The sequence below is a fragment of the Myxine glutinosa genome, chromosome 11 (genome assembly GCF_964187855.1).
Source record: "Myxine glutinosa chromosome 11, kmMyxGlut1.1, whole genome shotgun sequence".
NCBI classification, from domain to species: domain Eukaryota; kingdom Metazoa; phylum Chordata; class Myxini; order Myxiniformes; family Myxinidae; genus Myxine; species Myxine glutinosa.
Genome location: NC_136271.1, coordinates 113,279,861 through 113,295,622, shown reverse-complemented (window position 1 = coordinate 113,295,622; position 15,762 = coordinate 113,279,861). Strand labels below are relative to the sequence as shown.

Sequence of the window (15,762 nt, the reverse complement as noted above, 5' to 3'; positions counted from 1 at the left end):
AGAGTAGAAAAGCGGGAGGGCCGACGGGAGTTGTGGGAGATATGTTGAAGGCAGCAGGAAGTTGGGGTGTGAAGAGAATGACAGAGATCTGTAATCTGGTGGTGAAAGAAGGCTGCATTCCAGTGGATTGGGAACCGAGTACCCTCGTCCCTCTATACAAGGGGAAAGGTGACCATCTGGAGTGTGGCTCGTACCGAGCGATAAAGTTATTGGAGCATGGAATGAAGGTATTGGAAAGGGTGTTGGAGAGGAGGATAAGGAAGAAAGTGAAGATCGACGAAATGCAGTTTGGATTTATGCCAGGAAGAGGAACGACAGACGCGCTCTTTATTGTGAGGCAGTTGCAGGAGAAGTACATGGAGAAGAGGAAGAAGTTGTTTCTTTGGTTTGTTGATCTGGAGAAAGCATTCGATAGGGGTCTACGTGAAGTATTGACATGGGCATTGAGGAAGTTAGGAGTGGAGGAATCGTTGATCAGAGTAGTGATGGCAATGTACAAAAGAGCGCACACAGCTGTAAGGACGAAGGACGGGAACAGTGGTGAGTTTGAGGTGAAGGTGGGAGTGCATCAGGGGTCGGTACTAAGTCCACTATTATTTGTAGCTGTGATGGAGGTGCTGGCTCAGAACGTAAAGGAGGGTTTACCGTGGGAGTTGTTGTATGCAGATGATCTGGTGTTGATTGCGGAAAGTATGGATGGACTGAAGGAAAAGATGAACAAGTGGAAGGAATGTATGGAGACAAAAGGTCTGAAGGTGAATATAGGAAAGACGAAGGTGATGGCAAGTGGTAAAGCATGTGGTGAGGTGGAAAGAACTGGGAAGTGGCCATGTGCTGTGTGCAGGAAGGGTGTCGAAGTGAACTCCATTCAATGTACAATGTGCGCTGAGTGGGTTCATCAAAAATGTAGTGGTCTGAGAGGGTCATTAACCAGTGTGGCAGCTCCATTCAAATGTAAGGTGTGCACAGAGGGAGCTGCAGATGGAGGAAATGTTGAGTTGGATCTTGGAGACGGCATGAAGCTGGAAGGTATGAAAAAATTTTGCTACCTCGAAGACATGCTGAATGGAGAAGGTGGATCAGACTCGGCAACAGTTGCAAGAGTGAGATGTGCATGGAAGAAGTTTCGGGAACTGAGTGGCGTGCTGATGAGGAGGGGAGTGTCGTTGAAGCTGAAGGGAAAGGTGTATGTTGCATGTGTGAGAAGTGTTATGATTTATGGGAGCGAGACATGGGTAATGAACGTAGAGCAGCAACGAAGGCTGGAAAGGGTGGAAATGCGAATGGTTCGGTGGATGTGCGGAGTATCGTTGAGAGAGAGGAAGACAAATGATGAATTGCGAAAGATGATGGGAATAGAGCCTGTGATTGATGCTGTGAAGAGGAACAGGTTGAGATGGTTTGGTCATGTGTTGAGGAAGGATGAAAGTGACTGGTTGAGAAGAGTGATGGAAATGAATGTAGAAGGAAGTAGAGGATGGGGAAGACCGAGAAAGACTTGGCTAAAGATGGTGGAAGAACAAATGCGGGCAAGGGGGTTAACAAGGAGAGATGCAGAAAATAGGGCAAAATGGCCTTAAAATGCATGTTGTTGTGTTGTTGTATATATATATATATATGTATATATATGTTAATTTTATTTATTAGTATTCTCCATATTCTCAAAATAAAGGTTTGCTGAAGATTGGATGGCAAAAGCTCAATTTGTGAAAAAACGTTATGCCACAGACCTACGGACGCACACACTGGACAAAAAAAAAAAACAACCACACACACACACACACACACACACACACACACACACACACACACACACACACACACACACACACACACACACACACACACACACAGACACACACACACACACACACAGTAGTTGCAAAATCGCTAGTGTCGGGAAGGCCCAAGCCAACCTGGTTGGTGTCACGACTCAGTATAAGTTGCTTTTCATATCAGGAAACGTCTGAAGTGTCAGGATTAAATACCACCAGAAATTAACGTTTGACGCAACATGCATATTTAAAACAACATGTACAATGGAGGTACAAGTGCACAGTCTTGCTTCCTTCTCCCAGTTTTCTTTGCATGTCTAATGTATGGTTATCCATCAATATGTAGTAGCTTATTGGAATAATCATAGTATTGGAATATTGGAATAGTAACAACAACAACCACTGTTCCCGAAAAAGGCCAACCCCCGCTTTGCAGGGAAAAATGGCCTCTAAACGGTTTTTTTATTTTTTTATTTTTTTTATTGTGTTGCATTTCATTTGTCATGTGTGTTTATTTGTTTGTATGTCTGAGAATAAACCCGTGTGGCTTCCTTCCAGGTAAGCGCTTTGGTCTGTCGCGCGCGGGTGAGGAAACCAACCGCCAAATTCACACCTCGGAATTAAGGATCGTTACGGCTTTCCATCATCCAGCGGTGTTAACCGCCAGGCTGATGCGACAATATCATCATTATAATCAATGTGCAAAATGCAGAGTGAAGCATGGTGGTGGATTGGTGCAGGTTTGTGGCAGCAAAGGGGCCAAAGGAGTAAGGAACGCCAACGTTTTGTGGATGCTTCTGCTAATCTTCCTCTGGCATGTGCAACAAAACATCTATCTGAACGAAGCTCCGACCTCCTGGCTTCATGTACCAGTCCTGTTCTTACATAAAGATGGTAGGTGAAATGTGAGTATCTTCTGCCTTAAATATAGTTGCCTCTGAGTAGATAGAGCTCAGCAGCCTTTGATAGCAGTCCTAACATGGAAAACTCTGACGTCTAAACCCCTCAGGCACTGGGTTAAATGCTATAGTCCTGAACAGAACAGCTGGCAGAGAAGACAACGTTTATAAAAAAAATTAACAGTAGTGCATGGAGGACCTGTAAGGCAGGTGTAACTCAAAAGACTGGGTTGGGTCAATAGTAGTCCACTGCAACAGAACGATTTTATCTGGTCATCATGATTCACTGCACCACCAAGTCAAGAGGAAGTCCAGCCAAAGTGGGGGATTATACATTACTCATCGATGGTGCACCTGTCGCTCCATCATATAATTATAAATAAAAAAACTCCATGTGCAGGCCTCATTCTGATAATTTTAAGCCAGCAGATAGCAAGTCCTATAGCGATGGCATAGTGGCATTAGGGGCAGATGAAAGTGGTTGCTAGAAGTCTCTCGTCATAATCTTGCATGCCAGATGTTTTTTTAAGCTGGGATGAAGGTGGCAGCTTTACTCGGCAGGTACATGCACAACTGAGCATCCTTTTTTAGGATATAGTCTGCTCACCCCATGTGGGTGCTCCAAAGTTTGCCTTCATAGAGCCTAACTGAGTAACTGCCCCCAGCAGAGTCACCCAATATCAGGTTGATACAATCAGAGCAACAAAAAAAAAAAAGTCAGACCTTATAGTTGCAACATGTAATGTCAAAATTATTGCATTCCAAAGTAATATACAGACCTCGGTTTAGAACCTCTCTGATCAGGGGACAATAAGTGCCGGGGTGGGGGGGGGGGGGGGGGGCAGTACCAGGGCCAGAAGGTGCCAGACACGGGCCAAAGAGGTGCTAGAACCAGGCCAAAGAGGCGCCTGAACCAGGCCCAGGAGGTGCCAGAAGTGGGATTAAGAGGTGCCAGAAAAAGGCCAGGAGGGTGCCAGAACCAGTGTCAGGGGTTGCCAGAAGCGGGGCCAGAAACGGGGCCAGGAGGTGCCAGAAGTGGGATCAAGAGGTGCCAGAAACAAGGCCAGGGAGGTGCCAGAACCAGGGTCAGGGGGTGCCAGAATTGGGGCCAGTGGGTGCCAGAACCAGGGCCAGGGGGTGCCAGAACTGGGGCCAGGGGGTGCCAGAACCGGGGTCAGGGGTGCCAGAACCAGAACTGAGAGGTGCCAGAGGGGCGAAAACCAGGATCGCGAGGTGCTAGAGGGGGTGTGGAGAAAGCTCAGATGGAACGCAAGCGAAGGGCTAGAGCATAATCCAGGGCACACCTCAAGTCTAGATCTAAGGCAGAAACTAGTGCAGAACCCAAGGGCCTAGGAGGTGCCAGAACTAAAGCAGAGTCATGCTGCAAAACCCATATCCTTTAATCTTTAAAAAAGAAAAATCAAACCCAAGTCTTAGGACGGCAATGTTAAAATTAAGAGTAGATAAAGTGAAGGAATTTTTTCGGAGGTGTAGGAAAGCTTGTAGTTGCAAGGCCATTACCGTCACCCCGGCAACAGTTGCCAATGAAACCAGCATGGACTGCACAGACACGGGGGGTGTGATTGCTCTTCAAAAGGCCCAGAGCTAGTATCGGGGCATCTGTTTGGCTGACGGCTTCTTGTGCTGGGGCTGGGGAGGAGACATATAGAGAAATAGAAAGTAGGGAAGAAATGAGGATGGGGACTACAACAAAATAATAAAAAATGAGATGGGAATAAACAAAACAAATATCAATGAGAAATGAATAAATAAATAAAAAAGAAACCAAATGAAAATAGGGAAAAAATCAAAGAAAATATGAAAATAAATATCGCAGCAATGTTTTTAATTTTCAGTTCATAAAATAAAAAAGGAACTGCACTTAAGTGGGGAAAGAAATACAGTATAACACAAATAAAACCCAGAACAGAGAGGAGAGGTTCAGCCCTTTTGGCCCATGATTACAAAATTGAAATGTGCAAAATATGAAAACAATTAAGGGGCAAAGAAACATCCACTGATCCAGTAATAATGAAGTGGTGGAAAGATGAACCTGATGACAGAAAAGGAAACAGAAAAAGATGCACCCAAAGACAGTCGGAGGGAAGAGAAAGAGAAAGGAGAAAAAAAGAGAAAAGAGTGAAAAAGCAAAGCAGTTTATCTCCATCCGAATGCTTTGCATTTCTCTGAGATAAAGTATGCTGTGATGGTGAAAGAAGTACGCCTGAACCAAAAAAAAAAAAAAATCCTGATTGCCTCCAATGACGTTGAAGCCTAAAAGTACATTATTAAAAAGTAGAAACCTTGAAAGTAGATTTGAAGGTAGTCCATCCAAGTTAGGCCCAGCTAAGTTGAATTCATAGAAATACTGTATTGAACACAAATCTATAATTTTTCATTCTTTCGGAATGCTCAAGTCTGACTTTTTAAAGGAAATGGGTTCCTCTCTTAACTACACTATAGACTTTCATTGGGGAAATTTGTAAAAGGTTAGTGCTATATAACAGAGTATTGAAAACATGGAACATGCACATTCCCTCCACCACCATAGATGGAAGGAGGTTGTGTTTTCATCCCTGTCTGTTTGTCTGTGAACAGGATATCTCAAAACGGTATGGACGGATTCAGACGAAACTTGATGGACAGGTTGGTTGTGTGACAAGGACGCATTGATTCGACCTTGGTGAAGATCTGGATCCGGCTCCAGATACGAGAATTTTTTTTACTTTCTCAGTGATTCTTCACCATTGAGAGATGGGGCCAAAAAAAATGTATTGTATCGTATGATATTTCAAAACATTGTGGACGAGTTTTGACAAAAGTAGGTGGATGCGTTGGTTAGGTGACAAGAACAAGCCGATTAGATTGTGGTTAAGGTCGGGATGTAGATCTGGCCTATCAGTGTGATACAAAACAAAATTTGTTCACCCTGGCGGAGGTATGCTCTCTACTGAGTGCCGCTTTAGTTTGTCTATGTTTTCTTATACAGTGCGAAATGGAAAGACAAATACGGTTTGCTAATTGACTGCAGTGGTTCCAACCAATCTCAATTTAGGACAGTAGTGAGAAAAACAAAATCACACAAGTTATTATTCACTATAGTGTTAAAAAAATCAGCCTAGTGAAAAATCTAAATTGTTTTTTAGTGTCTTAAATAGAACAGGCATAACAATATGAAAATGACGACACGTCACCTATTAATCAAAGGAATTTGACAAGTCTCCCCTCATCGCCCCCTCCCCCCCCCCCCCCTTCTCCTCTCAATCCTCCATAAGATTACATACATTTTGGTATATAAATATTACAAATACAATCTTAATAAAAGGTGTTTTGTGAACATCGTAATTAATCATCTCAACCTAAAAGCAGAACTCCAACTGAGAAAAATAGTAATAAACTGAAGCATCATAATTTATCAATTCCAGTACAATAGTAAGAATTAAACAAATCGATAAATACACAAGACATTTGTACCACAATAAATGATAGATTATTCTGCAAATTCAATGACAGTTAAATACACCAATCTTTTACATGTTTACATTTCAAGAAGCAGTGATTAATTATTGGAAGGCTATTCTTTTCATTTTCTTTCTACACACACACATAATATATTGTCGCGTGACTACCCTTGGTGAACACCTTAGGGTAGCACGGATGACCAAACAAGCTGTTACTCCGAGGCGTTCAATTCAAATGGCGGAGAATACGCATGGGGAAGCAAGAGGGAGGGGGAGAAACCGGAGCCTTACCTGAGCGGCTTCCACTCGACGTCTCCACACCTGAAAAAAATAACTCAAACGAAAACGGATTTAAAATGTACAAAAATAATAGGTTTATTTAAATAAATGCCGGTACAAAGAACATGCGCGATAAACTAAATTCCTAAATTGGGACGTCCCTACAAACTGATCCAAAGACAGACGAAAGGGAAAAATAACTGAAATTAAATAGGCGTCTGTGTGCACTTAACTCAACTTGGCCGGGGTGTCTCGTCAGTGGTCCTCAAAATAGTATCAGGGCTTCGCGGGAAAATGCGCTCGCTCTTCCGCACAGCGCGTGGGCGGCAAAAACCAGGCCTCGCTGTATGCCGCGCTCAGTCCGGGCCTCGCGCGCGAATCCAACGGGCCGTGCCTGTTCTCGCTGCCGTTCCTGCTTGGAAACCCGCAGTTCCCAGTCCGTGGCTCTTCCTCCTCACGACCACCAGCAAGATGTAGGAACACGGCCGGTCCACGATGAGCTTCCTTGAGCCAGAGAGTAAAGTCCACTGTTTGTACGAGGTCCAGTACAAGAAAGTGCAAGAGGGAATCACGACCGTTTGCTATAGTCTTCAGAACGACAGGCACACAAGAAAGAAAATGTCCGCTCGAGTGTTCTTTTATCACCCAGGCTCTGACGTCATCTGGGGTGCTTCGCCAATCAACGAGTCGCTTCCTATCAGTCCTTCCCTGCTCCTATCAGCAAGTCCCATCTTACCCCAGGCTTGTGCCAATCAAAACCACGACAAATCACTGCCCTTTTGGGCGTGGCCTCCCGGATCTTTCATCCTGTGGGCTTCCACAGTCGGGGTAATTAGCACTAGTGCTTCATGCATGATTTCCGGTGGCTTTTTAATTAGTTAGCTCAATTAGAGTGTCGATTGCGTGGCTTGGCTATGTGTCGATGGTGTGGTGCCAAAAGGGACATAGGAATAAAGTACAGAGGTAACGACATACAAGGGATTAATTTACCCATAATCCCTGAGCTAATTAACATACCCCACTCCTCATAATGGGGACGAAGGTACACTTACACGACACACGGTCTGACTTATTTACATCAAGGTTTCCACACGACATTCGGAGCACCTGCCTACACATTGGTTCTCAGGTAATAATTGTCTACCCCCTACAAACGTAACAATATATATATATTCCCCGCGTGAGTCTGTCCTTGTTTGTTCTGTCCCTGGGTTAATTAAGACTCTAGCGTTGCACTGTGTATCTAATATCTTCTGTAAATAAACGTGACTGCTTCCTTCTTGCTTATATGTGTAAATAATAAATCCAATTACTCTTCTGTACGTCTTCTTCCTCTTTGTATTCGGTCGCTTTAGAGTTTTCCATATTGAGCAGCTGCGGTGCGATACGGCCAACGTTTGGGTGGAATCGGGTTCTAGTCGGGGAATAACTGTTCGGTCGCGGTAATACCACCGCTCGGTAAAATAACATCCTTTAACCGCGTCCGTAACAATTGGTGTCCGGGAGTGAGATACGAGGCCCGAAGCGCGCTTAACGCGCTCAAAATTACAAGCTGCTGGAAATTTGTTTTGTGTTTTAAAGAAAAACCCGAATTTTGAAATCGCGCCATGGCTGGTCAAGGCGATCGAATGCCGGTGGGTGACCTAGAGGAGGGGTTAGGAGTAACCCAGGATCAGAGGGACGAAGTAGAGGAGAACATTGGCAATGTGGTTGAGGGAGTATCAGACGCACAAAATGGCGTTCTCGCGCACGTGGTTACAGCGGCACCAAATAGAGCCGCGCCCTTTGTACCAACGGTGGAAGACATGCAATTAATTATGGCTGAAATGGAGGCCCTTTTGGACAGGAACAGTGAGCGATTGTTAAACAAAATGGAAGCAATAACGAACGAAAGGAGGGCTAACAGTGAGCGATTGGGAAACCAAATTGAAGCAATAACGAACGGAATGAGGGCCGATATGGAGCGAATCGGCAAGATTGGGGACAGAATGGGTGACCGCATGCAAAAATGTGGGGAGACCATGGATCGCATGGTGGGCGAAAGGGTCCCAGGGGTGCACGACGAGGTAACGCGGGTCGAGAAGCGCTGGTTGAGCGAAGCGGAGGAAAGCGCGGGTACAATGACGGGGGTAGAAATCGCGACACGGGGTTTGGAAAAGCCGGCGACCGATGAGGTAGAGGGAATTTTATTAAAGCCAACGGTCGTCGAGGGGAACAAAGACAAAGCAGTGCTGGGAATTAAAATTGAAGAGATGACGGAGGTAGCCCGGGAATTGCAGGGAGAAATGGAAAATGTGCAAAGTCCCTGCTCACATCACGATGCTGTGCTTAACCCGAATGGAAGTTTGCAGGTTTTGGTGCAGGGAGGAAGAAGAACCCCGAAGGTGAGACGTGCTGTGTATTGTGCGGGGAGATTTTGTAAGAGGATGTTTGGCGACAAAAGAACTTTCGCGCGCTTGTGATCGAGGAGGCATCCGGGCGTTGGTGAAGGGTCCCGTGTGAGTAAAAATGGCACGCGTGTGAGGAAAAAGTGTGCGTCAAAGGGCGAGCGTGTTACGAAGCGCGGGTGTGATACCGAGTGCGAGCGAGAATGCACGTCGGGGTGTACGGGGTGTGACACAGGGAGTGAGAGCAATACGGAGTGTACGCGAGAGGAGTGGTGTGTAACAGGGAGAGCGTTGGTGGAATGTACGGACGGCGTTGGAATGCCGGGTTTTGTGAGGGTGAAAGGGGTAGCGTATGCGTGTGAGCATGCCGGTGAAGCATCGACGGTAACCGGGTTAGCGGTTAGAGCGACGGATAGCCGATGCGAGCACTCGGTGCGAGGAGCCCTTTGTTGGATGCGAGGCCCGGCGCGGATCGAAGCTGCGTCGTTTCTCTTCGAAGCGTCGTTGCCGATTCGGGCTTGGCCCCGCCCCGCACGGTCGAGTCCGGGCCTTGTCGGGCCAGGCGACCGGTCCGGTTCAAGGGCGAGTGGGAGGAAGCGGAACGGTGCCCCCTCGCGGGGACGGGGTTCCGGCCGGGGGAGATTGAGCCATCGGGCCCAGGACCGCAAGGTGCCGCGCCGAGATGGTGCGTGGAATCTCGGCCCAACCAAACCACCTCCCTTGAACCGAAAGCCGGACGGATTCAACCTGCAGGCAACCAAACCACCCGAATTCATTGCTCGGCTTTGCGAAGCCGAGTTTAATGATGTCATGACGCACCGAGGCTAGGATATAGCGGACTGTGATGATGGTGATAGTGATAGTGATAGTGATTTGATACGAAATTTAGAAAAGTTAATAGAATTGGCAGTAAATAGAAAATTTTTGATTGGTTGAAATTTGATGTGCAAAATTGGTAGTGGAACGTCCCCGATGTGGTGGGATGGCAACTCTGTCATCCCTCACAAGGGGGGCAAAGGAGCACTAGAGTTATGGGGTGTATGGCAGTGAAAACTAGCCCGGGTGGGTTAGGATATTGTGTGTAGGGCCCTAGAAGATGACATTAGGTAACGTTAAGGTTTAGTTAGTGACAAGGATACCTGTAGTGGGGACGCAGGTAGATTAGTGTGGATGATAATGACGTGGTATGTGCTTAGTTTAAAGGGAAGACGGGGAGCACTAAGTTAGCAGGGCAACAGGTAGATCAGATGATGCCGTGTGAGTGTTGGAGGTGTATAGAAGAGTATTGTGAACAGGTGTGATTGAACAGGTGTGATTGCACAGGTGTGATTGCACAGGTGTGCAACTGAACAGGTGTATGGAGCAGTGTTTGAGTGATGGTGATGGTGATGTGAGTTGTATTGACCAAATGGTCCAGGGAGAAGGAGGGTGCAGGTGGCACCGGGTGATTGCACAGGTGTGCAACAACAGGTGTATGTGGCTATGTGGAATAAATGGTAGTGTGGAATATCTGGAGTATTGGAATGGATGGTCGTGGAGTGAGTATGGTGGAAGTTGTGGAGTGGAGTGGATGGTGCGAAGGTGCGAATGGGGGAAGGATGGACCCCCATCACGAATACCCGGGGCGGGTAGTGTAAGTGTTAGGTAGAGGTTATAGGTAAATTGTGGTTGGATATTGGCATCTGTGGAGCGAGGTGAAAGAATGGTATTTGGATGGGTGCATTAGTGTTGTGGAAATGGCTGGGCGTGTAGCCTGTTAGTGTGTGTAGTTGGTTTGGGCACTCCACCACTGTGAGGATGTCGGCCAGGTGAGGCCGCAGGTGGGCTCTGGGAGCCGGTAGATTTGTTGTGGATGGGGCCCGAGGATCCGGAGGACGGACCCGGGTAGCCCAGTGCCAGAGGGCACCAAGGGGTGACAGAGCCAGGAGGGGCCTTCCCCAGTTAGATAGGTTAGGTTAAGGAGCAGGTAAGCTCGGGTAGCAACTACAGTGGTGGAGGTGTGCAGGTGGGTAGACCTGCTGGGAGAGCTACACGTCACAGCCCAGAAATTGTGCAAGGGCACCGGGAGATGAATCGGGGGAGTGAGACCCCAAATTGAGAAGCACCACAGTTTGGTCAATGGGAATTGGTTTTTAGAACCCATAGTGTAAGTTGGCCAATGGATTGGCAGGGAAAGACCCCGGGTAGTGTAAAGTGTGTTAAAGTCATTTAGAGGATAGTTAGGAAGAAGGATCTCCTCGCACCATCTGCATCCACTCACCTGATGTGACAGGTACTCCGCACCATGCCATGTTTAATTATTTTTGATGCAAATGTTTTGGATTGTGAGACGCATCATGACGTGGGTGTGACATTGTGCTTTGTGTTCCATCTCTTCCTCCTTATGAGGATTGATGATGAATTTGGTGATGGCAAATTTTGGCTAGAGGGATTGTGGAGACGAATTTGGTGTAGAAGAAATATGGGGAGACGAGACATTAGCGACGAATTTGTAAATGTGTAGATTTTGTAAATATGGGGTAAGGGCAAGGGTAGTGTAGGTGACAGGGGGGGTGACGTACGGTAGGGACGAGCTTTCTCATTTCGCTCTCCGTACGCATTTCGCCTTGCATTGCCTTATTGATGTGTACCCTTGTGACCTTACCCCTCGCTCATTTGTCTTGTCCCCCTTTTGTCTCCCACATGACCTGTGCGCCATTGGGCGCCGAGGGGAGCGTGCGTGAGTCGGCCATTGTGCGCCCGGAACTCTCAGAACCAGCTGTCTGCATCGATGCACCACATTATGGACCACATGCCTGTGGCCGAGCACCACTGATGGACCCCATGGGTTGGGGCATGGCCCCTCTGCTGGAACCGGCCATGAGGGCCCGAAATCTTGCTGGCGGACCTTGGCCACAGGGCACCGATGCCCCACAGGTGAACCACACGTAGTCGGCCCTGTGGGCCATAAATAAAATAAAATAAAAAGGACACATTGGGTGCAAGTTTTAATACAAATAGGCCGCCAGTAAGAAAATGAAAGAAAGACAACAACTGGAAGACAATCTATCTATAATTCCAGTAATCTCTGTGTGTCTGTGTGTCTGTGTGTCTGTGACCGCTGTTTCTCGACAACCACGGGTCCGATATACTTTAAACTTGCCAGGTATATTAGGTATATTGCTGGGGACCCGAGGATGTGCCTTTTCAAGGTTTGTAATTAATCGGACAAGTACTTACCGAGCTATGTCCAAAAAACGCTTCAACCAATCAGAGAGCAGCGAGCTATCACGTGTGCCGAACGTGGCGATCAGACTCTGCCTCGGACGGCACATTTGACAGCGTATTCATTTATTTCACGTTGGAAAACTATGTTGCCGTTAAACTATGTTTTAAAACGAATTCAAACTGCGATTAAATTAAAACGATTCATCGTAACTGCGATTTGCGAACTTCCGGACAGTGACGACTTCACTTCCGGCAGCCAATCACAGAACGCTTTGTTGCGTAGGCGTGGCCGATGTGAGACGAGCGGAGCTGAGCGCGTTACGAGCTGACCGCCATTACGGTACGTAATTCGATTTCTTAGGCGCATTATTTCTCCCAATTCAGTCAGAGCGAAGGGCGGAAGCGAAGAGCGTTGTTTTTTTTGTTTACGGGCGTACGGGCGGGGTAGAGCGTACGGGTAGCGTTTTTTTTTTTTTTTGGCAAGGAACGGGCACCCACGTACGGGCAATGCCCTAGTAATAATAACCAGCAGAGGGAGCCGAAGAGCAAGAGACCACCTGCAGGGTTAGGGGTTGTTGAGTTTATTTTCATGCATTGAACACTGATGAACTGTGGTGACTGCACCGATTGGTGCTTGAGGGTGTGTTGGTGCGTTATAGGTGCTTTCATGGTGCATTGATGCAGAGCAGACTGTCTCCCCCCCAGAAAGAACAATTACAGGTCCTGGGTTAGTTTTGTAAATAAAAGCAGAGTCATTGTAAATAATGCTCCCCACCGTCAGTGTGTAGTTTGAAGACCATTCCGCAATTCGGTTAACTGTGGGCGTAAGTCTGTTAGGCAGGGTGCAATGGAGCAGCGGGACACATTTATTTATGTTTTAAAACTGTCGCACTCAGGGTCAGGTTAAAAGTAGAGGGAACTACACCTACGTGTCACACTAAATAAAAGTTGTAGGCCTGGGATGTGCCTAAGAGGAGGAGGGTGCAGTGTTGCGGATATGAGGACTGTATTTTTTTTATTGTGCGCTTTATTATTATTATTATTGTTTATCCTGCGCCTCCTGCCTCCGGAGCTGTGTAAAGGTCAAATGGCGTCCCATAATTAGTCCAAAAGCATGCACGTCAGCCAATCATAGAATACCCCTGTTCAATAGTTATATCTTATTATGTGTTTTAGGGTAAGGCTGTGTCTCCCATTAATTGAAATACTCCATTGTACCAAGTGAAATAAGAATAGGTCCCCTTTCATTTCGTTTCGATGGCCAACTGCATTTTGTGCGGTTTTCTCTTCAACCGCCATTGACCACGAGGCAGGGTCGGAGAAGAAAGGCGTGTCTCCACCTCGTCATAGAGGGGAGGAGTGAGCCAGCCCCACTCGACCAACCATGAGCCAGGGGTTTGGCTAGAGAGGGCGGAGGAAGCGCGATCGGGGAGGTTCGCAAAGGTTGAGGGGCGGGGCCTATATAACCCACGGCAGGGCGTTTCCCGAAGAGATGAGCTTTTACAGAGAGACGAGAGGGAGTCCAAGCGGTTGAGTCCAAGAGAGGCGCTTTGAGTTGAGTCCGAAAGAAGTCCAGGGCTGAGCTGCAGCTCGAGCCACTGAAACTGCATTTACTGCAGCTCGAGCTACTGAAACTGCATTTACTGCAGCTCGAGCCACCGAAACTGCATTTACTGCAGCTCGAGCCACCGAAACTGCATTTACTGCAGCTGGAGCCACCGAAACTGCAGCCACAGCAGCGTGAGGCCTGGACGGCAGTTTGGAGCAGGGCCGCGAAGGGGTTCAGTAGCCCCATAACATGTAGCCTCGCTTTAGTTCAGTTATTTCTTATTAAATGTAAGCGTAGTCTCCTTTCCTGTGTTAGTATGCGTTGAGCAGGCCAGTAAGTTAGGTGTTCTTTGGGCTAGAATGCCATGTGCTAGGCCTGGAACAAGTCTGGCAGGCCGAAGGGAGGAGCTGCAGGGGAGTGGCCGGTAAGCGGCGAGCAGCCAATCGGAGCTCATGGGGAGTGGCTAACAACGGCAGCGAGAGGAGGGGCTTGGAACATTCGGGTAGGACAGGGGAGGGGCGATATAAGACCCTGCCCGAGCCCCCCGTGCCAGTCGCCCAGCCCCTCAGTTTACGAGTGCAGAGTGCCCCAGAGAGCGTTGTGAGTCGGTCGGAGTGAGTCAGCAAGTGCCCCAGCCAGAGTACCAGTGACCAAGTCCCAGTGAGAAAGAGACGTAGTCACGAGTGAAGGCAATCGGTTGCTTGTTATAGACCTCTCTGTGCCCTGCGCTCTGCGGCTGTGAATAACGCGCTTGTGAAGACGATCCATTCTGGGGCCACAGACGCACGATCTCCCTGCCTGCGCTCCCAGCACACGTGCCGCGAACATCCGAGGGCCACGCACGGCGAGCTGTCCGGAGTGAACAGCGCCAAGGCGCGTTTGGAGCACGAACTTGTCCTTCCTTCTTTTCCCTGCGTGAGTGAGTGGGCCCTTGTCCGGGGATAAGTTAAGACTGATTAAGCATCTGCTCTGGGTCTCTTCTCTTTATCGTGATCATTGTACATTGTAAATAAACCTGTGTTCTTCCTTCCATTTGATCGTTCCCGTCATTTCCATCCATTGGCCTAGCACTGTACGAATAAAACCGCTCAAATCGGGTTCAATAAAAGTAACGGCACGAGTCACGTGATACGCAAACCGCTCAGGCGTATTCGATTAGCGTGGCTTGTGCGAGGTCCAGTCCCCGTTCTCGTGGCGGCGTGGGTACCAAAGGTACGTGTGGATTTCGACCCGATACCCATCCGCACGCTCGCTAAGGGAGTGGCGGCTCGGCCTCGTGGACTCGAAGGCCCGAGGGGGAAAAAGGGAATAACCCCCCTCTGTACGTCGTTGGGCTTCGAGAGATCCGCAACAATATATATATATATATATATATATATATATATATATATATATATATATATATATATATATATATATATATATACATATATATCTATACACACACACATACACATATATACACATAAACACACACATATATATTATATATATATATATATTGTTACGGATCTCAGGGGTCGGCGCTCCCCTTATCAAGGGGGGATTAATCCCCTTGTCCTTTAAGCTGGCCGTCCCGAGGACTGGAGCTATGACGTCACTTCCGGTCAGCGCTGAATAGGGTGGTAGGCCGAATTGTTCCTATTACCTAATTACCAGCGCCTTCCGGGAAGCGAGGAAATGAGCCCCGCCCGAGCCGCGGCGTTAGTGGATACGCCGAGCGAAGCGAGCCGCGACTCGGGCCGTTAACAAAGACTAACCCGATTCTAGCGGTTCCGAATCGTGCCACAGGTACTCAATTGATAGAAAGGACGGATGTGATCGGATTAGGGAAAACCAAGAAAGAACAAGGTAATTTATTTCCAAACCAAAAAGAAGAGGAAAGGAAAGAATGTACAAGAAGAAGAAGAAGAAGGACACAGGGCAGTCTTATTACAGTCTTATTCTATGACCCCAGACAAACATACGCACTCACACGGGGATTGTAGCTGGTAGATGGAGTTCCAGGTGGATGGTCCAGGCGATGGGGTCCAGGCTCCGGTCCCGCGGGCGAAACCCGGCAGGCAGCTCCGTGCGTAGTTGGAACGCGACCGGACCTTACATATGGCGGGGGGTGGGGGGGGGGGGGCGGCTGGCATCCTTCAGTGTACGCAATAATTGTATGGCTGTGCCAAACGCACCCTCTCCTAGGTTCTCTTACAGCAT

General features: G+C 47.7%; 1 protein-coding gene across 3 annotated transcripts in view; it reads right to left on the bottom strand.

The window, feature by feature from the left end:
* The window catches only part of RAP1GDS1 (Rap1 GTPase-GDP dissociation stimulator 1), a 70,657-nt gene that overhangs the window by 16,153 nt on the left and 38,742 nt on the right, over positions 1–15,762 (bottom strand). For 2 of the 3 annotated variants that reach the window (XM_068131248.2, XM_068131250.2), the window contains exon 5: positions 4,196–4,324. The exons of the other annotated variant lie outside the window; for it this stretch is intronic. In XM_068131248.2, the coding sequence (XP_067987349.1) occupies positions 4,196–4,324 (129 nt within the window). The remainder of the gene's footprint in view (positions 1–4,195; positions 4,325–15,762) is intronic. 3 annotated transcript variants of the gene reach the window in all.